Consider the following 21164-nt stretch of genomic DNA (forward strand, 5'->3'; position numbering starts at 1 on the left):
CCCCGTCGTATCCGACCAGTAACCTCCACCACTGCAACTTCACTGTTACTGCTAGTCACGCTCGATAGTCACTCTGCAACTACTCCTACTCCTACTCCTACTCCTCCCCCCTCTCACGGCATCGATCGATCTGCAGGGGCATATCAAGAGGATTCTTATCTCAATCGTATATATACTAGACTCCCAAACTCAAAGTTAACTGTAAATTGTCAATTGTCCCTCTTGTGTAAAGAATAACTGTAATGTCGCCATCAGCTGTACCTTCAACGGAGTTCGCTCAAGGTGCGATGTCGAAGATTGAACAACTTAAACAAAAAATATTGCCAACTACCGATGAAGTAGATCAGAGGGATTCTGTAGTGGAAAAGCAAAAAGAATCAGCTCGTGAATATGAGCATCTGACTAGTGTTCCTGTGGTTAAGCAGAGACCAATAACTGATCGGTTGCAAAAAGAATTAGCAGCACATTATTCTCCTCATTTGGATGGTATTGATGAATATAACCGTTTGTACAAGCAGTCCATCCAGGATCCTGCCAAGTTTTTTGGCGATAGGGCTCGTTCTTTCTTGAATTGGACTAATGATTTTGACCAGGTTTTTGTTCCTGATCCAGTCACTGGTAAACCTTCGTTTGAGAACAATGCTTGGTTCCTCAATGGTCGGTTGAATGCTTGTTACAACTGTGTGGATAGACATGCTCTTTCTACTCCCAACAAGACTGCTATCATTTACGAGGGTGATGAGCCCGGGCAGGGATATAGCCTAACTTACAGGCAACTCTTGGAAGAAGTTTGTAAAGTGGCACAGGTTTTATACCATTCCATGGGGGTTCGTAAGGGTGATACGGTAGCAGTGTACATGCCCATGATTCCACAGGCATTGGTTACATTGTTGGCTATCACTCGTATTGGTGCGGTGCACTCTGTGATCTTTGCTGGGTTTTCTTCGAACTCATTGCGTGATCGTATCAATGATGCGGACTCTAGAGTCGTAATTACCACCGATGAGTCCAAGAGAGGTGGTAAGATCGTCGAAACAAAGAGAATTGTTGACGATGCATTGAAAGAAGCTCCAGGGGTGAGAAACGTGCTAGTGTACAAGCGTACAAACAATCCAAGCGTTAGCTATCACAGTTCAAGGGACTTGGATTGGGACAACGAAGTGAAAAAGTACAAGGGATATTATCCTTGTGAACCAGTGGACTCCGAGCACCCATTGTTCTTGTTGTACACTTCTGGGTCTACAGGAGCACCAAAGGGTGTTCAACACTCGACGGCAGGCTATTTGCTAGGCGCCCTATTGACTATGCGTTACACTTTTGATGTGCATCAACCAGACGTTTTCTTCACCGCTGGTGATATCGGTTGGATTACAGGTCACACTTACGTGGTTTACGGTCCTTTATTGTACGGTTGTACTACGCTAGTGTTCGAAGGTACTCCTGCTTATCCAAATTTCTCCCGTTATTGGGATATCATTGACAAGTACCAGGTCACGCAGTTCTATGTCGCACCAACGGCTTTACGTTTGCTGAAGAGGGCTGGTGATTCATATTTGGACGGTTACTCTTTGAAGTCCTTACGTTGCTTGGGGTCTGTCGGTGAACCTATCGCTGCAGAAGTTTGGGAATGGTTTTCTCAAAAAATTGGTAAGAGTCAAATTCCATTGGTCGATACTTACTGGCAAACTGAGTCTGGTTCGCATTTGGTTACACCCATGGCCGGCGGTGTCACTCCAATGAAACCGGGTTCTGCGTCTTTCCCATTCTTCGGTATCGAAACTGCTATTTTGGATCCAAACAATGGTAAAGAGATTGTTGGTGAGCACGCGGAAGGTGTCCTTGCTATTAAGAGTGCTTGGCCATCATTTGCAAGAACTATTTGGAAGAACCATGACAGATATCTGGATACTTATTTGAGACCTTATAAGAACGTTTACTTCACTGGTGATGGTGCAGCTAGGGATAAGGACGGGTACATTTGGATTTTGGGTCGTGTCGATGATGTCGTTAACGTCTCTGGTCACCGTCTATCCACTGCAGAGATTGAAGCTGCCATTATTGAGGATTCAATCGTTGCAGAATGTGCTGTCGTCGGTTTCAATGATGACTTGACTGGTCAAGCCGTCGCTGCCTTCGTAGTGTTGAAGAACAAGTCCAATTGGTCAAATGCATCTGAGCAAGAATTGCAAAATATAAAGAAACATTTGATCATGACGGTGAGAAAGGATATTGGGCCTTTTGCTGCTCCAAAATTAATTGTTCTTGTTGATGATCTTCCAAAGACCAGATCTGGTAAGATTATGAGAAGAATTTTGAGAAAAATTTTGGCTGGTGAAGCAGATCAACTGGGCGATGTCTCGACATTATCAAATCCAGGTGTCGTCAGGCATTTGATTGATTCCGTCAAATTATGAATACTTTAGTTTTATGTATTGAATGAATTAGTGATATTTATTATGCAAAAGCGCAATTTGCTTAAAAAGGATTAACTAACAAACAAGCCCATCAAGATGAGCTACGATAAAAAAGCAGATGTCACCTCTCTCGATGAAGATTTGAAACTACTTAGAGATACAAAATTCTCACAGGATGCAATTGATGATATTAAGAGCTGGATCTTTGTATCAGTGCTCAACGAGGAACAACCCAGGGAATCGTTGATTGAAAGTTTGAAAAGTGGTGTGACTTTATGTAAAGTGGCAAACAAACTAAAGGCTGCTGATGAAACCAGTGGCTTTATCAAGTGGAAGGAGTCCAAGATGCCTTTTGTGCAAATGGAGCAAATTTCCCAGTTCTTGACTTTTGCCAGATCGTATGGGGTCCCAGAGGACGAATTGTTCCAAACAGTTGATTTATTCGAAGAGAAAGATCCTGCGATTGTCTACCAAACTTTGAAATCGGTCTCACGATACGCCAATAAGAAACATCCTGATCTTTTTCCGGTCATAGGTCCTCAATTGGCCACAAAGAGACCACGCCCTCCAGTAAAACAAAAACCAAAGCATTTACAGACCGGATGGAGCACAACTGAATATGGCTACATGGGAGGTGCTTCACAGAAATCCGAAGGAATTGTGTTTGGTCAAAGGAGAAATATTCAGTAGCTCAGTCGTCTTGCAAACAGGAAATGTTCAGGATTTCCTTCGTGTATCTGGGTATATCGACCGGTATGGATTCATTGATCTCGCTCTGCTCCAAAAGTAATTGATCTTTCTTTAGATGCCTTACGCAAGACCATAATCCAACCATAGTGTCACAATGAATTACTTTGAAGCTTTCTTGAGAAAAGTGAATGCCTGGAGCGACTAGCAGGACGATGTCCCTAGTCAAGAAATCATCCCAATTGAACTCTTTCGAAGCAGCAACAGAATCTGTAATAACTACACACCTTGACTTTCTCTTCGATGAGTCCTTGTTATCTGATACTGGCGGACCCGATAAGTAGTGGATAGCTGCCCCAGCTGCGATAGCGATGGCGCTCACGGTACCAACGATAGCTATCCATCTACCAACCTGACTTTTCCTAGTTTGCCTCATCGCTTTATTTAATCTTTTGTATGGTTAACTTTTAACGCGACCCCTACTACTTATGCCTCTCTTGAACGCGTAACATTAATAAACCGAAGTCGACGATCATAAAAGATGCAAATCAGAGATGAGAGGTAATGGTACGATATTTGCCGCCTCAACAGTTCACTTGGACCATATTACTACAGCACTCAGCTGCCTCACGCCGTTTGGTACGAAAGAGGAGATAGTCATATTCATCGATGCTGATGGACTATCGTTCGTCAGAGAGCTCAACCATGTAATGCGAATCCAACTATTCCTATCAAGGGAGCTTTTCATGTCCTACACCTACGAGGGACCAACAGATGAGCAAACCAAAGTCTGTGTCAAGATTAATCACCTGCTTGATAGCTTCAGTGTAGCGAATCGAAACATTGATGACGTTGTGGAATGCACCATGTCGTATGATGGATATGGATCGCCCTTTTTACTTATATTTGAAGACTCTACGATATCCGAACGGGCAGAATATTCCACATATGTTACGCATGGTATCGATGAGAAGGGACTTGAATTGGACAGGGATAAAGTCAAATTCGAATGTATCATCAAGGGTGATGTTCTCTATGCAGCAATGTGCGATTTAAAGGAAACTGGATGTAAAGAATGCTATCTGTATGTTAAAAGTGATGAAGATGGAGATCATACATTTGCCATTGTCTCAAGATCAGGCTTAGGTTTATCCAAGATCAAATTACCAAGTACCAAATCGATATTAGAGAAATTGGAAGTATACGGTACCGATTACGAAACTCTAGTGCATGGGAAGCCTGTTGTGGCAAACTTCGATTTCAATTTGTTCGACAAGATTCGTATGAGCGTTAGAATAGCAAGTAAAGTCCTATTCAGAATGGATTCTTATGGAAATCTCAGTGTAAACATTCTCAGTCAAACGGGAGATGTCATTGTAACCGATACAAGAGCCATGGCAAATCGCTCCAGGAGCTTTGGTAACAGGCAGGTGCAACTTCCTAGAGATTATCCCGGAATTGTGGTAGAAGTGAATTTAATTGAGAAAGATCATTACGACGAGGCATCTGCGAGAGAATTAGAGAGCCTCATGGAGACTAATGAGTTGGGAGAACCTAAGAGGACCAGTAGGAAGCGTCCTAGAGAGGATGTAGATATACGACAGCCTACGAGTGATAGTGACATGGCATCACATGTTGACATGCAAGAATCCAATGGGAAGAATAAGTCACCATCTTCAACTAACGAGTTACCACTTTTTTTTAATAGAAAGACAAATTGCATTCCTCATATTATGTAAATTTATAAAGATGCTACAAATAGTCATTTGCTTATTGTTGAGAGAAGTGTTCCAAGATCATAGCACGCTCATCGGTCTCAGCACCCCAGTTGGTAACAACGACGACGGATGCACCGACAACCTTTCTGACGTTACCTTCACGGTCAGCCTTACCCAAACCGGCCCATTCACCCAATTGCTTGGCGTCAGCAACCTTGATCAATGGAACCTTGTTCTCTGGGTCGTTAGCCAAACCTTCGACTAACTTGATGATGTTGTCCTCGGTGACAGAGCTAACCAACACAACCAATTGAGCTTGACCCTTGGTCAAAGCCTTGGCAGATTCTCTCAAACCTCTAGCCAAACCGTCGTGAACCAAAGCGGTTCTTAGAACAACCTTCAAAGCATCCTCGATGGTGACTTCAGCGGTTTGCTCAACGACTTCTTCTTGAATTTCGACAACTTCTTCAACGTCAGACATTATTGACTAGTGGGACTTCTTCGACAGTTAAATATATAAACTGCTCCGTACCGATGTTTAGATCCAAGAAATACCAGGCAATAACCCTTCAGGCTACTCATCACATAGCTTTATTTTTCAACATCCACTGACGAACGGTTGTTCAGCCCAGCTTGGTAGAGCGTCTTTCAAAACGACGAGTTTTTCAAAATTCCTTTCAATGGATTTACAAATCCGCTTTGGTGTAAAGGTGATAAAGTAAAGAATGAGATGTACGAGTGTTAAAAACAGTCAAACAAAATCGAACTCAATTAACCACAAGTTCACCTATAGATATGTAGAATACTGTTTCCTCCCGAGGAAACGATTAAACTCATTTACTTAATACACAGTTCTATTTTTTTCGCTTAGATACGCTGAACACGATTTGTATTGTATTATTTTCGTTCTCATGTTTCTTTATGTTCCCGTCATATCTCCATTTCGCCAACGCATTCGGTTGACCCATGTCTACCTACTCCCATATTTATGTCTTGATCTTCATCGTCATCTTCTATGGCGTTCTCGTAGTCCTCCTTGCTGATTGGCACATCGTCATCGTCTTCAAAATCCAGGTCGAAGAAATCGTCATCGCTGCCCACAATTTTTTCATACAGTATTCTGGCAGCAGTGACCACTTCATCGTACGATATCTCGGCGGATGGCATGGCAGTATATAAAACACCGTTATCGCTAGCCCCAGGAACCATTTGTTTGGATGGGTTGTTGTTCATTTCGAAAAAGGATGGTTCAACAACCGCAAAAGGTGGAGTGGATGTATACTGAGTGTAGTAAAGTTTGAACAGGTATTGGATATTCTCCCTTGGGATGTATTCTTTGAATGATTGGCCCAGCCTCACAGAATTGATCATTGCTTCTCCGTTGGGGCCTATTTGTAGAATCGACTCATCGTTCTCCAGGTCAGACGAAGATTCTCTCAGTATACTTGCCTCCATAGCCTCCAGTGCGGCATCAAGATCCATCTCTGCACGTGGTCCTTGCTCTGTGGTGGACAAATACCATATACTTGTTCCCTGAGGGCAGGTTTCACTACCCTGTCCAAGGATGAAAGCCTGAACCACTACTTGGTTGCCTGACTTTAAGGACCCAGGAGGGAAGACGACAACCGCTGCAGACTCACCTTCACTGAACCACTCCTCGCATGACTTCTCCACAATACACGTCAACCTGTGAATTTCGTACTCTTGCTTGGGGATGTTCTGGTTATAACTTGGTGCCTGAGTGGGTGATAATACGACTTTTTCGGAAACGGAGACCTTTGAACCGTCGCTGAAATAGGCAACCCTAGTGCTTGGGTCATAAGACGTCAATGACTCGTTTAGTTTATACGTCGCACCACCAACAGCTGCAGATCTGCAGAACCCTTGTGATAGCTCTCCCGGACCACCATATTTGGAATATAACACCGAGAAGGGACCATACACGTCGAAACTGCTTAGATAACGGCGGATCCTTTGCAAAGCCTCCGGTGTCTTGGTATTCATGTTGTAGCACAAACCTATCGAAAACATAAGCTCAAAAACTTGAGGCTTCTCAAGCTTAAATTTATCCACCAGTATTTCAGTTATTGGCCTCTCTGAGTAAGCCTTCCATACCTCCGGCTGATCTTCCCAGTTGAGAACAAACTTGATAAATTTCATCAAGTTGCGTTTAGTCATAAGCGGCAGGTTCTGGTCTGTAAATATTTCTTGCTTGGTGTTCGTTAACTTCTCAAAGGAGTCATTCTCGTAGGTGTGGAAGCTCGACAGTGACTGAAACTCCAAGTATTGATGCACTCTAGACTTGACAAGAATGGATAACAAGTCAGACTTAGCAAATAAAATTCTGGGTGCGAGATCTAAACCAAAATCTCTCGAAGCGTACTTCCCCTTGCCGTTTGCAATACTCGTCGAGACATACAGCTTGGCATTGGAATAACATTGAGGATAAGCTCCTTCGTTGACTTGTTTAACCCACCTTTTAGCTTGGTCCACCGTCAGTGTAGCCGATGTATCACCATAATAGTCATTCTTGTCCACATGTAAAACGTTTGAGCCCTGCCACGACAAGGCTGCAGCTAAAACACTCTCTACCATCCCCGTACCGACGATAAGCACATCCACCTTTTCAGGAGTGCTATCCGGCAACGGGTCCTCGATACCAGCCAGGTGTGGGACAACTATATGACTTTGACTGCTAAACATAGTTGGTCTACGCTCAGCCATTGAAGGACGTCGTTCCGGACTAAGCATCTTCCAAGTTACTTTCAATATCTGTCAGAGGAAACTTTAGGGTGAAAACTTTTCTTCTAGCAAATGGGAGCCACTAAGCCTTTTTCAACGGTTCTTTCCACGATAAGTCGGTGTTCAACCACAATTACAAGGTTCAATACCTACTTAACGACGCTTTGAACCTTCCTCTCTGCTATTATGATCCTTTCACCGTCCTAATAAACTTGTTGAGGTTGATATGGTTGACTATTTTTTTTTTAAGTTAGTCGCGTCGTGTAAAAATTTTTCCCATTAATTAATTAGCTTCCGTTAACATAACCGATGACAGTTGCTAGAACCGTATGCTGTACAAAGCCTCGACGAAAATTAGCTCGCCAAGCTGATGGATGGCAAAACACTCTCCAGTACTGCTCCTCTGAAACCTATACAGTCTAGTTCTAGTCTCTTGGCAACGAGGCCTCCCACCAGCGTTAATGTACCATTAGTGTGCAGTACTTGGCATCCAAATGAAGTAACCAAACCTGTAACGTTGAGACCATGGTAGGAACCATCGTTAAAACCGCTGTTGTTCGACTCGTCGTCAGCAAGCACTAGACGACTATCCTTGCCTTCTCCAATCCTCTTGACATTGTGACCTTGCAAACATTGAGTGTTCAGATCGAAAATGGTCAAAAAATCATTTCCGATCTGCTGTTGATGTCTTGCGATGTCCTTTGGTTCGTCTTTACCTAGATAAAGCCGATCGATTTCTTCCTGATTGAGGCCACCCAGACTTACATTTATATCACCAACAGTAACCATTGACTGTCCGACGATGCAAACTTTTATCGGCGTCATTCCCCTCTCCTGGTCCTTACCATAAGTAGTCACTTCAGTCCAACTTTCTGTATCTAAATCAAACCACCACATATCGCCAAGTACCTTTGTATTATCTGAACCACCATGGATGACAAAAAGATCTCCTTCCGGGGGTTGCCTTTTCCATTGTACTGGCGAAGAATTCTGTAACGGCGAGCCCACACGGAAGTTTGTTGATGAACTGCTGTTTGATCGAGTTTCCTTCGGCGTACTTTGCCTAGGGCTTAAAGGTTCCTTGCGAGCATGCGGGATGTTTGGAAAGATAGGCTTGGTCTTGGACACATTTGCCGCAGATGTGAGATTGATGCTGAAGTTTTCGTAGAGCCTATCCAGCATTCCATCGTAGGTGGATGTTCTGGCGAGCAATCCCGAGCCAGCACGAGAGTAACCAAAGAAGGCTCTCGCGCTGGGCCACGGATCAGTGTTTTCGTTCTTGGGGATTATGCTGGCTGTGGCAGTATCTGCGAACTTATAGTAGCCTCGTTTGCCTCTTGAGATAACCGGTACTTCAATCTTCCAGAGATCGTTCATTGCCTCATAATTGTCATCTCCTGTTTGTCGGTAACCACCGAATATAATAATTGTGTAAACGGCGGATCCATGAGTAGTATTACAATTTTTCGATGAAGAATAAAATGACATTGCAGGTGAATTTAGCGCCGACTGTTCTCCTGTCGAAGAAGTATCCGTTTCTGTGGATTCATTATAGCCATAATTTTTTGCATTACTACCATGATACGAGCTGCCTTTATTTGTCAAAACTGACATTTGCATGTGGCCAAATCTAGCAGCCAAGGTCGGATAAGTAACAAACTTGTAAGGTTGAGCAACTAACTCAACTTTTGAAAACCTGTAGCTTACCGTATCTAAAATGTAACCTGTACTGTTCACAAATGCTCTTTTCTTCAAATGATATATTCCTTTATCGTCGAGAAAGGTCTCGGTCTTTATTTCAAATCCACCATAATAGAAAATATGTCTCTCTGTAAGCTTTGACGCTTTCATACACAACAATGGCGGGGGTACATTTCCTGAAAGTTTCGGTCTGATTACGTGCGAAGAGGCCACCGACATGACGTATAGGCGGGCGTTACTAATCATAGAAGGGTTATTTATAATCTTCGGTAGTAAAGGTGGCGGCAGATTCCCCACTCCGTCAACCTGAAAATCTTGTAGATTGGGTGCCTCTTCATCATATTTGTAACAGGCCACTAGCCCACCCATGATAAATACATCATCATTAACATCTATAGCGCAGTGATAAGCAAATGCTGGAAGTTTGTGTTCAGAAAACACCGATGATATTATTGTGCAACCACCATACGTATCGTACTCCTTGGGTATATAACTTGTACCGTCCACGAACAATGGGCAAGCTACCTCAACTCCTCTGTTATGTGATCTTCGAAGTGAAGCAAAATCTTTTCCCACAATTGGCATCCACAAAGTATGTCGTTTGAGGATAGTTCTATCTCTGATATCCATGGTACGGAGTCTTTGGTAATGATCATAGTATGGCCTAGCCGCTAGGGATCCAAACGTGCCTGATTTCTTCTTTTCTTCATTACGGGCATCACTGTTCAACGCTTCATGAGTTAGACGAATTTCAAATACATCGGCTATCCCATCCGTATCATCCAAAAATCTGTTCAAAAAAGTACCGGATTTAGATCTTTCGCTATGAGTTACTGATGTGTCTGAAGTACTCGTTACACTTCCGTGTCTTAGAGTGGCATGGCTGGTCAGTTTTTTTGATAGGTAGTACTTCTTCAGCCACATCTCATTTTCCAATCGAAGCCTACGCTGTTCAGCCTCACTTGCTGGAGGTGTTAGAAGAGACATATAATTGGAAGCATAAGGAATTGGTTCGTACTTGGTAAAAGTCTCTTTCGTATTAGCATCCTTAGTAGTTGGATGCTCGAACTCATGATCCCATGGGGAAACATTCTGATCTTTTAAAAGCTCCGCATCTATATTCGAGGGAACCTTGAACGAGAATTGGGGACTGCTCATAGCCAAAAGTCACACCTCAGGATCAGATTGGATAACTTCTTAATTCTTGTAGAGATCAGACTAGAAATCGGTGGCTGCTTGGCTGAACTCGCCATTCAAAAGCGACAGGGACATGCCCTACTCCATGCAAATCACCTCTCCTCTCTGATAGAAAAGAACAACCAAAAATTCGTCGACGGAACGGGCCGTGAGATTTGAAGAAGAAAAAACTAATGTCACATGACCGAAGACGCTGATTGCGACCTCGTAACTCGAGAACTGTCGTCGATAACTGTTGTTAAAAACTGCATATATAGTCCATAGTCCATTTTTCCGTAGTATGTATCATCGAAACCCTTGCGATCATCTCTTCTCTGCGAGAGAATTCGACCGTTTGCCCCTTCTTGTATCATTTTCCGTTGTTCTTGTACTGGAAGCAGTGCTGCTGTTCCCAGTCCAGGTTGTTGGAGCCTCAGCTAATAGAGATTGTGATCGCTTGAGACTGGTTACTTTCTTTGAATTCTTTTGACTTGTCGGTACGTTAAATTTTTGGGCGTTTGCTACTATGATTTGAAATTTTGGTTGTTTTTTAGTGGATTTTTTCACTTTCCCAGTCCTATTTGTATATGATGTAGAATTTGATGTCTTGCTCTTCTTGGTGGTTGTATTTTTGAGTGGCATCGAAGGGGTCTCGCTCTTGAAAGAACCCATCTTGGGTAATTCAGGAATCCGCAGTGTATCAATTGAGGACAGTGTGTTGCATTTCGGCGTCGGAGATAACTGTAAGCTTTCGACGTCTTCTTTAAATAATCGTTCGTCCACATTAGACTCGGATATTTCTCTTGTCAAAACGGGTATTGTAGAAGCATTTAATCGCGTTGTGGATTTGGTTATAGAGGAGTTTAATTGAATGGTTGTTGGAGATGAACCACAAAGATCACCGTTTTCAGTACCTTGTATGCCACTATACAGATGCAAATTTTCCTTAGAGAGCTTTGTTGTGCCAGAGCACGACCCCGTACCTGCCCTGACCTGTAACTTAGATTGTGGTGTTTTCATCATTTTTTTTGCAGTGGGAGGAGAACTATGCATTTTATTGAAATCTTTTCTAGCCCTCTGGAAATCTGCTAGGGCACTATTGGAAGATGCTAAATTCTTGGAATAAGGCGTCCGGATATCGTTAAGCACCTTTCTTCCATAAGGTGTTAGCGATAATGCTACGCGCTTTGAAGGCGACGAGGAAGCCGCTGCCATCTGGTTCGAGTTGAACATGAGATTCAAATCAATACTTCGCAAAGGGGTCTGTGAACTGACCCTTGGATTTCCAAATAAGTTACCATTATTCTCATCTGTCTTCCCACTAACGAACCGTAGTGGAGTCTTCGCAGGTGTTTTGTGCAAGAAACTAAAACCCGCTGGGGATTCTAAGAGAAATTCTTTGAACTGTTCAGGCGAAGCCAATAGAAACTCATTGGGGAACGTATTACCATTCTGTAATACCGAAGAAGGTTGCATATTAAAATCGTTCAAAGGTTCACCAGATGGCAAATTCCCCGCACCGGACATCCCGGGCAACATGCTGTTCTCGATCAACGATGAAGAGTGTTCACCACCAGTCTGCTGTATTCCCTGGTTTGCATTCTGAGACATTTGCAATTGATTGGAAGAGTACGGAGTAGGAAACTGTGTATTAGGCAATGGACTATGAAAAGCGTATTTTAAATTCTCAGATATTACTTTGAAGAAATTCGCATCAGACTCCTGGTCCATTGTCACACTTTGAACTCCCAATCCAGGAGCCAGCCCACTTTCCTCGGGCAAGCTCGGTGGTGGAGGTGATGGAGCCATTTAGTAACTTATCTCTTCAGTACACCTAAAATACCCTCGTAAACCTGCTATAGGTAAAATAGTCTAGCGAATTTCAAATAACAGCAACGTAAACCAGTGATAAGAGATATATCGGCCAGCTAGGTATCCTTCGTTACTCTGTGTTAGTCTGTGTTTACCCCGTTGATTCTCAAGTTTTTGAACTGAAAACAAACACGAACTTTTCGCATTGAAAGGATCTCAAAGAAAAAAAGGCCTTGAAAGCCGGGTGATTGAGACTTAACAATTGTTTGTTTACATTTAATGAAATTTCACAAAGAATGAACCCTCAGAGTGGGTTAAAGAACTGTCAATCGAACTGGATAGGAGTGTTATGGAGCATTCTCCCTCTAAGGATTTGGCTGAAGGCTTGCAAAGTTTCCATATAAGTAGTCCTGCGCCGCAGAGGAATTCCGATGGTGAGAAGAACCATTTGAAGCAGTATTTACTCAATAATGAGTTCCCAGATTCGAAATTTTTATCGTACCTTGGTGATTCTGAGTCTAAGAGCTATATCAAGAGGCTGGGTGACTGGTCTATGAACTATGGTACCGTTCAACAGCGGTCGAAATCACCCGCCAAGGGAGACACTAACGGGGCTACCGGGTCGATTGCAGTGAAGGAAAATTTGGAACCACCGCAGTTCAAACAATACTTGCAGAATAACCAAGCCGCGAATAGCTCAAAGCAGGAATCGTACAGAGACCCTGAATCTGAGCTGATCCTCACTGCATCTTTGAATGATATCTCGGGTATTCCTACCAATACTTTCAAGAGACATGATCACCATGAAAGAAGACGTTTTTTAAGAAATAGTGATACAAACTCTGTGGCAGCGAGCGAAAGAAGTCTAGATGAAGAAGATGAGGATGTGGACCCGGCGCTAGAAGCTCGTGGGGTGTTTGATAACATCCTAAAAGTTCAAAAATCAAACTACGACTTCCATCAGGATAAACCAAAAGATGAGCCTACCGCAAGAGATTCAGATGGGACTTCATCATACCTTGGTGAAACGCCTTCTTCTTTATCACCAAATTTTGGGGTTTACCCCGAGAAGCCAGCCATCGATGGGATAAAGTTAATAACACCTGAAGAGATGGGACTTGTGTTCGATAATGTCAACGGTGTATGGTACAAGCCTCCAACTAAGAATCAGGATATTTCGAGCAGTCGAACGATCGACAATGGCGATTCTACCATATCAGAGGACCAGCGAAGGAGTGAAAGCGGGAGATTCATCGCGACTTCAGCGACTACTAGAGTAGCTAGAAACCAGCCACCTTTACCCATTGACGACGAATTTTCAGAAGAAAGAGACGAGGTAGAAGATGATACACCATTGGATGCACCACAAATTAATCCACAATTCTTATTAAGAGGCCATACGATGAGGAAGAATATGAAATCAGTTGGTAACACAACACAGAATATGATCGGCAACATAACAACCGCGTCTCAAGTAGAAACTTCTTTTCAACAAAATAAAAGAGAGTTGATTGCGGTCCTAACAGACGTTATAGCACCTCGTAAGGTGGATTGGAAACAGTTATCGAGTATTAATTTACAAGGAGCCAATTTGAACCAAGTCATGGGCTTGGGCGAGATTTTACCAAGAGTAATCGATTGCAACCTGAATGACAACAATTTAAGAGGTTTACAAGGAATACCGCCAGGAACCATACGACTTACATGTCGAAACAACCAGTTATCGACCTCGTACTTCAACCTAGACGGACTACCGCACTTGGAAACCGTTGACCTCTCACACAATTCTATCGGCCACAATCTCGGCCTACTTGCCAACTGTACCCACCTTCGAGAAGTGGATTTATCGCACAACAAACTCAAGTCTCTGGACGGAAATCTGGGACCCTCCAGAGTCCTCAAACTAAACCTATCGCATAACAAGATCTCCGGGATAATAGACTTTGCCCAATTAATCAAATACAGTCAAGAAAGCGAAGCCGGATGGACCACCATCGAAGAACTGAATCTCAGCAACAACAACATAACATCAGTCAAGAACGTCCGGTGTTTACCAAATTTACGAGTACTTAAACTCGACGAAAATCCCATAGCAGAACTTATAGAGCCCAACGAAATCACCAATCACAATTTAAAGACGCTAACTATAACCAACACACAGGGCGCATTAACACGCATAGGTCAAAATCAACTTCCTTACCGCCGACTGCGCATACTAAGAACGGACTGTTTTCCACAGCTCGCACAATGGCGTTCCATGCCGCGAAGCCTGGAAGAACTGGTTCTAACAAACGGAACAACAGAAAAACTACTACCATGGCAAATCCTACCGAATGCGCTAAGAAGACTCGCGATTACAAAGATCCAAGGTCTGAAAGATCTACCTTCGGATTTAGGAGCACTAATACCGTGCTTACAAGAACTCGACATTTCGAACAACCAATTGGAAAGTTGCTACAAGTTGATCGAAGCGCTTCCAACGCTATGTCTAGTAAGACTGAATCTAAAGAACAATCCCATATGTTCAACAAAGCGAGGATCAAAACAACAACAGCTAGTCGAAGTTAGCCGTATGGCGTGTCCCCGACTTAAAGAACTGTTAGTTTAGCGGATTTAATGGATTTAGTAGGCCTTTGAACCGGAATCAAACCCAACAAAAAAAGGGTGCGTACCCACCCCTTCCTCTCAACCACAAAGACGGCCCTGCCACAAAAACGGACTTTAAACACACCTCGCTTTCAATCATGTGGAAGCCCGAAAATTATTTTATTTTGCGGGGACGCGACTCTTCGCTTCCACCTCGCTTCTTAACCTGAAAGAGGGGCTAATGACGGCTCTTCCTTTCTTTGTTATCAAGCCGAGAAGGGAGACATGAAAGAGGGGCTAGTCAGCCAAGGGATGAATTCCTGGATTTCAGTTGGAAATTGGTTCTAGCATGAGTAAGCGGCGTCACTTCTTCACGCTGCTAATCGTTGTATATAAGCCAAGTGGTCGACTAATTGTAATCCTCGATCAAAATACTTTCTCAGTGTATCAGAAACACACTAATTCTTAGAAAATTATGTTTGCTAGATCAGCGCTAGTCGCTAGAGGATCTGCTACCTCCCAAGTGGGGAGGATTCAATTGAGATTTTTCTCTCATTTGCCCATGAGTATCCCTATCAAATTGCCTAATGGGCTAGAATACGAACAACCTACTGGTTTATTCATTAATAATAGATTTGTTCCTTCTAAACAAAAGAAGACCTTCGAAGTCATTAACCCTTCCACTGAAGAAGAAATCTGTCACGTGTACGAGGGTAGAGAAGATGATGTTGCAGATGCTGTCAATGCGGCTGATGTGGCTTTCAATAACGGCTCTTGGTCTAATATTGACCCATTGCAAAGGGGAAATGCTTTGTACAAATTGGCCCAACTAATAGAGAAGGATAAAGATGTGATTGCATCGATCGAGACTTTGGATAACGGTAAAGCTATCAGTTCTGCAAAAGGTGATGTCGAATTGGTTATTAACTACTTGAAATCTGCAGCTGGTTTTGCTGACAAGATTGATGGTAGGATGATTGACACTGGAAGTACTCATTTCTCCTATACCAAGAGAGAACCTTTAGGTGTTTGTGGTCAAATTATTCCTTGGAATTTCCCATTGTTGATGTGGGCTTGGAAAATCGCTCCTGCTTTGGTTACTGGTAACACTGTTGTTCTAAAGACTGCTGAATCTACTCCTTTGTCTGCATTGTACGTTTCTAAATATATCCCACAGGCCGGTATCCCACCCGGTGTCGTTAACATTGTTTCTGGGTTCGGTAAGATTGTCGGTGAGGCTATCAGTACTCACCCTAAGGTTAAAAAAATTGCATTCACTGGTTCCACTGCCACTGGTAAGCACATTTACCAAACTGCTGCTGCTTCCTTGAAGAAAGCTACTTTGGAACTAGGTGGTAAATCCCCAAACATTGTTTTTGCCGATGCTGACGTTAAGCACGCTGTTGAAAATATCATACTAGGTATCTATTATAACTCTGGTGAAGTTTGCTGTGCAGGCTCCAGAGTCTACGTTGAACAATCTGCTTACGATGAATTGATCAAACAATTTAAGGTTGCATCTGAAGCTGTTAAAGTTGGTGATCCATTTGATGAAAACACCTTCCAAGGTGCTCAAACTTCTCAAAACCAGTTGAACAAGATCTTGAGTTACGTTGAAATTGGTAAGGATGAGGGTGCTACTTTGATCACTGGTGGTGAAAGAATTGGTGACAAGGGTTACTTTGTTAAGCCTACTGTCTTCGGTGATGTTAAAGAAGATATGAGAATTGTTAAGGAAGAAATCTTTGGCCCAGTGGTGACCGTTACCAAATTTAAGTCTCTAGATGAAGTTGTCGAGATGGCTAACGACTCTGAGTACGGTTTGGCTGCTGGTATTCATACTTTGAACATCAACACCGCCTTGAAGGTGGCTGACAGATTGAAGGCTGGTACTGTCTGGATCAACACTTACAACGATTTCCATCACTCTGTTCCATTTGGTGGCTTCAACGCTTCTGGTCTTGGCCGTGAAATGGGTGCTGAAACATTGGAAAACTATACCCAAGTTAAAGCCGTTCGTGCCAAATTGGTTTAATGATATTAAAAAGACGATTGATGAAAATAATATTCAATAAAAATTTACAGAGTAGTTTAGAATATTTATGGAAATGAATAGATTCTACTTATTCAAAATATCTCGGTTTATTTAGGTGCTAAGCTCATTGTGGTTGTTTGGAGTCAGCAGGATCTTGACATTAGTCTCCTTATGGTTCATCAATTCTACAAAACCTTTCTCCCAACCATCTTCCAATTTCTGCTTACCGGTAATCATTTGTCTACAATCATCAATTGGAATCTCACCGGTATGAATTGCTTCGACGACTTCTTTGAAATCTTGCACTGTGTAACCGATAGACCCAGTCAATCTCTTCTCTTGCAAAGTGATATCCATTGGGTAATAATCAATTGGTTTGTTCCCCCAAATGGCGATGTTAACAGAAACACCTCTGAAAGTAGTGACATGAAGAGCAGTGTTGAAAGTGGCTTTCACACCGGAACAATCAAAAGCTGCGTCGAAACCAGTGGCTCCTTCTGGGATCTTACGAAGTTCAGCAATAGCATCCTTGTGTTCAGCAGGGTTGAAGACTTCAACACCCATTGAGGCGGCCATATCTCTTCTGATCTGGGCCAATTCGGAAACAACAATCTTGCTTGCACCGAGGCCCTTGAGAGTTAGGATGGTGGCTAGACCAATTGGACCAGCACCAAGAACACATGCGGTTTGACCTTTTTGGAAACCAGCGACCTTAGCGGCATGCCAAGTGACTGACAAAGGTTCCACCAAGGCAGCAACATCCAATGGTAGATCCTTTGGAATAGGAATACAGTGGTCTTGAGAGACAGTCAATCTTTCGGCGAAACCACCACCACTAGTACCAAGACCAGTGAAACAAGCGTGTGCACAGATGTTCACCAAACCTTTTTCACATGCGGAACAAGTCTTACCACCTTTGAGAGGGGATTCCTTCCAACGCTTGACGTCCATGCAAGAACAGCCGGCTTCAACGACAACATGATCACCAACTTTCACCTTGGTGACCTTGGAACCAATCTTCGATACGATACCGGACATCTCGTGTCCCATGGGTTGAGGTAATTTCTTACCTGATAACGGATGCGATCCGCCATCTTGCGGCATAAAGATTGGTCCATCAGAGTACTCATGTAGGTCAGTTCCACAGATACCTGCCCATGAGACCTCGATTAAGACTTCCTCATCGCTATTAATTGTTGGTTCCGGTAGATCATCCGCGAAGTGGATATCGCCCTTCTTAAAGTAAGCTAAAGCTCTCATTCTGTTTACAATTCAAGTTCGATGGTCAACTGAAAGAGGACTGATAAATTAAAATTCTGACATGAAAATATTGGGCCCTTAAGTAATCTTTTTTTTCGTGGCTCCATCAAAGATATTAACTATCCAATTAAACTGAACTTAAAATTTGATATGGAAACATGTAGTTAGCTGGCTCGAGTCATCAGCTGTTGTCCCTTATTGACCCATAGAAGCCCCCCACAGGCAGCCCACTGAGAAACGGCATCTAAACGACGCCGAGAAGCCAAGTTCGAAAATTTGATGATCGGAAAGTAAAGTGCGAGCTTCTTAACATAATTCTATAGCCGCGGACTTGTGAAAAAGCTTGTCGGTGTTGAAGTTTACAACGCATCTGAGACAAGTTGAATGAGAATCGTCGGTGACTCTCTGGGACACAATGCCCCAATTAGTTCGAAGCGATAAGTGCGGTACCACGCAGCCTTGCAGAATGATGGTGACCTCAAGTCTATTCTATCTTCTCGTTGGTTGAAAGTATTCTTTCTGGATTTTTCCATCATTTGGGAAGATGCTTGCCCACTTGCCACATTGGGCTGTGCTCAAGGGATCAACGATCGAAGCGCGAAGAGCTACTGGTTAGGCCCTTGCGCTAGCAGGGACTACTGCTTGGTCCTTGCCTGTAGCTGTCTCTGGAAACAGTACCCATTTTGCATATATGACTGTAAATTCCTTTTGTCATCTACTCAATCACGGAAATCTATTAATCTAACCGAGCGAGACAGATTCAATTTGATGCGAGCATTCGTGCTTTTAATATAAGAAGGGTGTTAAAACAACGAAAGGTGCAAATAACCTCGAAGGTTACATTAAGATTTCTACTAAAATCATTGGGTTATTTTCTTGTATGACAAAACAATGGCAATAACATGTATCGTCGAAGTGCAAGCACCATGATTACCGCACGAAACACATCTTGAATGATTGGGTTCATAGCCGTCAGAAAAGGATAAGAGAACAAGCGAGAAATCAACAGAGGCCAGGATAACTGCTCAACTGCTCAATCCTGCTGTGTAACTTTTTAACGCCAATAGTGGTTTTAGTGAGCAATTATCTGTTTCAAGTTTAGTAACTAGTTAGCTGCCTTTCAAAGCGCACTTACGATTGAATCTATAGAAAAAGCACAATAAACATAAGTTGCGCTATATTCCCAGTTAAATTATTCTATGCATGAATTTTCGTTTTATGTACACGACAAGGGTGCTTGCCTTATATATGGTATGTTTAGTAGACATCACCTTGGTCGAACATAGCGTCAGCGACCTTGATGAAAGAGGCAAGGTTAGCACCCTTGACCAAAGATGGCAAAGTTTGCTTGTTTGTCTCGTTGCTGTAAGTTTGAGCAGCAGAGATACAGTCGTTGAAACAGTTGATCATACCTCTCTTTAGTTCTTGGTCAACGGCCTCTCTAGTCCAGGTCATTCTTTGAGAGTTTTGAGCCATTTCCAAACCGGAAACCAAGACACCACCCAAGTTACTGGCCTTACCACCAACGTACCAGACAGTGTCGTTGCTAGAAGCGGTCAAACGGTTAGCTTCGAAAGTGTGGATAGCCTCTGGGGTACAACCCATGTTGGAACCTTCAGCAACGAACTTAACGCCAGCGGCAACCAGTGCCTTTGCTTCGTCACCAGAGACCTCGTTCTGAGTAGCACATGGAAGAGCAATGTCGACCTTACCAGCGTGGGTCCATGGACGAGCGCCAGCAATGTATTGAACCTTGTTTTCAGCGAAAGCGGAGAATTCACCGACAATTTGTTCCAAGCTCTTGAAATGGATCTTAGCATCTGCGATAGCAGCAACTTGTTCAGAAGTGATACCAGTTTCAGAAATGATACAACCCTTAGAGTCAGACAAGGAGACAACCTTACCACCCAATTCAATGACCTTCAGAGCGGCGTATTGAGCAACATTACCACTACCAGAGATGGCAACACGCTTACCTTCGAAAGATTCCTTACCCTTGGTAGCAAAGTCAATCATGGCTTGGGCGAAGTAGATAACACCGTAACCAGTAGCTTCTGGTCTGATCAAAGAACCACCCCAGTTTAGACCCTTACCGGTCAAGACACCTTCCCAAGAGTTTCTGAAAGATCTGTAAGCACCGAATAAGTAACCGACTTCACGGCCACCGACACCGATGTCACCAGCTGGAACATCGGTATCCTGACCGATGTGTCTGCTTAGTTCTCTCATGAAGGAGTAACAGATTCTTCTGATTTCGTTGTTGGATCTACCCTTCAAGTCAACACATAGACCACCCTTGGCACCACCCATATCCAAACCGGTCAAAGCATTCTTGAAAATTTGTTCGAAACCCAAAAATTTCAAGATAGAAAGGTTGACAGTTGGGTGGAAACGTAGACCACCCTTGTATGGACCCTTAGCAGAGTTGTATTGAACTCTGTAACCGGTAGCGACTTCTTGCTTACCTTGGTCGTTTTCCCATGCGACTCTGAATTGAATGATTCTCTCAGGAACAGCAACAATTGGCAAAACCTTTTCGTATTCAGGCTTATTTTGGAATAGAGTGGAGTCTCTCAAAGAAGAGATAATCTCATCGTGAGCTTGTTGAAATTCTGGTTCGTATGGGTAGGCAGACATCCTTGAAAAATATTAAATTTAGATTAGCCACTGAGGTTGAGCCGATCAAATGAAAACAAACAAAAAGATTCACTTCTTACTTGACAAGTTTCAATCGGTATGTCTTTGTGCTTATATACTTGGCAATCCAAAAGTAAAGAGCTATTCTAGCCTCTCGACGAGCACCCAACTTTCTGCATTACGTTTCACATACAACTTTTCGCTCAAAGCCTGTTCTCACGCAGATCACCTAATGACAAGCCAGTTATAAAATCACTGATAAAGCACTTCTTGATGCTCAGTTAAACTGCTATTGGATGGCTTTACTTTCTGGAAGGGCCGTCCAATAGATAAGAAGCGCCTTTTCTCATTTGATTGGCCGTCGCAAATTTTCGTCCCTAACAGGAAAATCAATGG

At 43.0% G+C, this 21164-nt stretch overlaps 12 protein-coding genes across 12 annotated transcripts; 5 read left to right on the plus strand and 7 right to left on the minus strand.

The window, feature by feature from the left end:
* Positions 1 to 242: 242 nt before the first annotated feature.
* ACS1 (acetate--CoA ligase 1) lies at positions 243 to 2414 on the plus strand (the record flags this gene model as incomplete). The annotated part of the gene is made up of 1 exon (XM_003683458.1): positions 243 to 2414. The coding sequence occupies one exon, from the start codon at positions 243 to 245 to the stop codon at positions 2412 to 2414; it is 2172 nt and encodes a 723-aa protein (XP_003683506.1).
* A 96-nt stretch (positions 2415 to 2510) lies between these two features.
* Positions 2511 to 3104, plus strand: SCP1 (Scp1p; the record flags this gene model as incomplete). The annotated part of the gene is made up of 1 exon (XM_003683459.1): positions 2511 to 3104. The coding sequence occupies one exon, from the start codon at positions 2511 to 2513 to the stop codon at positions 3102 to 3104; it is 594 nt and encodes a 197-aa protein (XP_003683507.1).
* Position 3105: 1 nt separating this feature from the next.
* On the minus strand, positions 3106 to 3537 carry PEX22 (ubiquitin-protein transferase activating protein PEX22; the record flags this gene model as incomplete). Its single annotated transcript, XM_003683460.1, has 1 exon — positions 3106 to 3537. One exon carries the CDS (start codon positions 3535 to 3537, stop codon positions 3106 to 3108), a length of 432 nt encoding a protein of 143 aa, XP_003683508.1.
* Positions 3538 to 3655: 118 nt separating this feature from the next.
* RAD17 (Rad17p) lies at positions 3656 to 4840 on the plus strand (the record flags this gene model as incomplete). The annotated part of the gene is made up of 1 exon (XM_003683461.1): positions 3656 to 4840. The coding sequence occupies one exon, from the start codon at positions 3656 to 3658 to the stop codon at positions 4838 to 4840; it is 1185 nt and encodes a 394-aa protein (XP_003683509.1).
* A 31-nt stretch (positions 4841 to 4871) lies between these two features.
* On the minus strand, positions 4872 to 5300 carry RPS12 (40S ribosomal protein eS12; the record flags this gene model as incomplete). Its single annotated transcript, XM_003683462.1, has 1 exon — positions 4872 to 5300. The coding sequence occupies one exon, from the start codon at positions 5298 to 5300 to the stop codon at positions 4872 to 4874; it is 429 nt and encodes a 142-aa protein (XP_003683510.1).
* Positions 5301 to 5749: 449 nt separating this feature from the next.
* MRS6 (GTPase-activating protein MRS6) lies at positions 5750 to 7570 on the minus strand (the record flags this gene model as incomplete). Its single annotated transcript, XM_003683463.1, has 1 exon — positions 5750 to 7570. One exon carries the CDS (start codon positions 7568 to 7570, stop codon positions 5750 to 5752), a length of 1821 nt encoding a protein of 606 aa, XP_003683511.1.
* A 345-nt stretch (positions 7571 to 7915) lies between these two features.
* On the minus strand, positions 7916 to 10420 carry GPB1 (Gpb1p; the record flags this gene model as incomplete). Its single annotated transcript, XM_003683464.1, has 1 exon — positions 7916 to 10420. One exon carries the CDS (start codon positions 10418 to 10420, stop codon positions 7916 to 7918), a length of 2505 nt encoding a protein of 834 aa, XP_003683512.1.
* A 342-nt stretch (positions 10421 to 10762) lies between these two features.
* NDD1 (Ndd1p) lies at positions 10763 to 12247 on the minus strand (the record flags this gene model as incomplete). Its single annotated transcript, XM_003683465.1, has 1 exon — positions 10763 to 12247. The coding sequence occupies one exon, from the start codon at positions 12245 to 12247 to the stop codon at positions 10763 to 10765; it is 1485 nt and encodes a 494-aa protein (XP_003683513.1).
* A 352-nt stretch (positions 12248 to 12599) lies between these two features.
* Positions 12600 to 14858, plus strand: NUD1 (Nud1p; the record flags this gene model as incomplete). Its single annotated transcript, XM_003683466.1, has 1 exon — positions 12600 to 14858. The coding sequence occupies one exon, from the start codon at positions 12600 to 12602 to the stop codon at positions 14856 to 14858; it is 2259 nt and encodes a 752-aa protein (XP_003683514.1).
* A 453-nt stretch (positions 14859 to 15311) lies between these two features.
* ALD4 (aldehyde dehydrogenase (NADP(+)) ALD4) lies at positions 15312 to 16871 on the plus strand (the record flags this gene model as incomplete). The annotated part of the gene is made up of 1 exon (XM_003683467.1): positions 15312 to 16871. One exon carries the CDS (start codon positions 15312 to 15314, stop codon positions 16869 to 16871), a length of 1560 nt encoding a protein of 519 aa, XP_003683515.1.
* A 111-nt stretch (positions 16872 to 16982) lies between these two features.
* Positions 16983 to 18131, minus strand: TDEL0H04460 (2,3-butanediol dehydrogenase; the record flags this gene model as incomplete). The annotated part of the gene is made up of 1 exon (XM_003683468.1): positions 16983 to 18131. The coding sequence occupies one exon, from the start codon at positions 18129 to 18131 to the stop codon at positions 16983 to 16985; it is 1149 nt and encodes a 382-aa protein (XP_003683516.1).
* Positions 18132 to 19388: 1257 nt separating this feature from the next.
* Positions 19389 to 20768, minus strand: GDH1 (glutamate dehydrogenase (NADP(+)) GDH1; the record flags this gene model as incomplete). The annotated part of the gene is made up of 1 exon (XM_003683469.1): positions 19389 to 20768. The coding sequence occupies one exon, from the start codon at positions 20766 to 20768 to the stop codon at positions 19389 to 19391; it is 1380 nt and encodes a 459-aa protein (XP_003683517.1).
* Between the last annotated feature and the right edge of the window lie 396 nt (positions 20769 to 21164).

The sequence above is a fragment of the Torulaspora delbrueckii genome, chromosome 8, assembly GCF_000243375.1.
Source record: "Torulaspora delbrueckii CBS 1146 chromosome 8, complete genome".
NCBI lineage: Eukaryota > Fungi > Ascomycota > Saccharomycetes > Saccharomycetales > Saccharomycetaceae > Torulaspora > Torulaspora delbrueckii.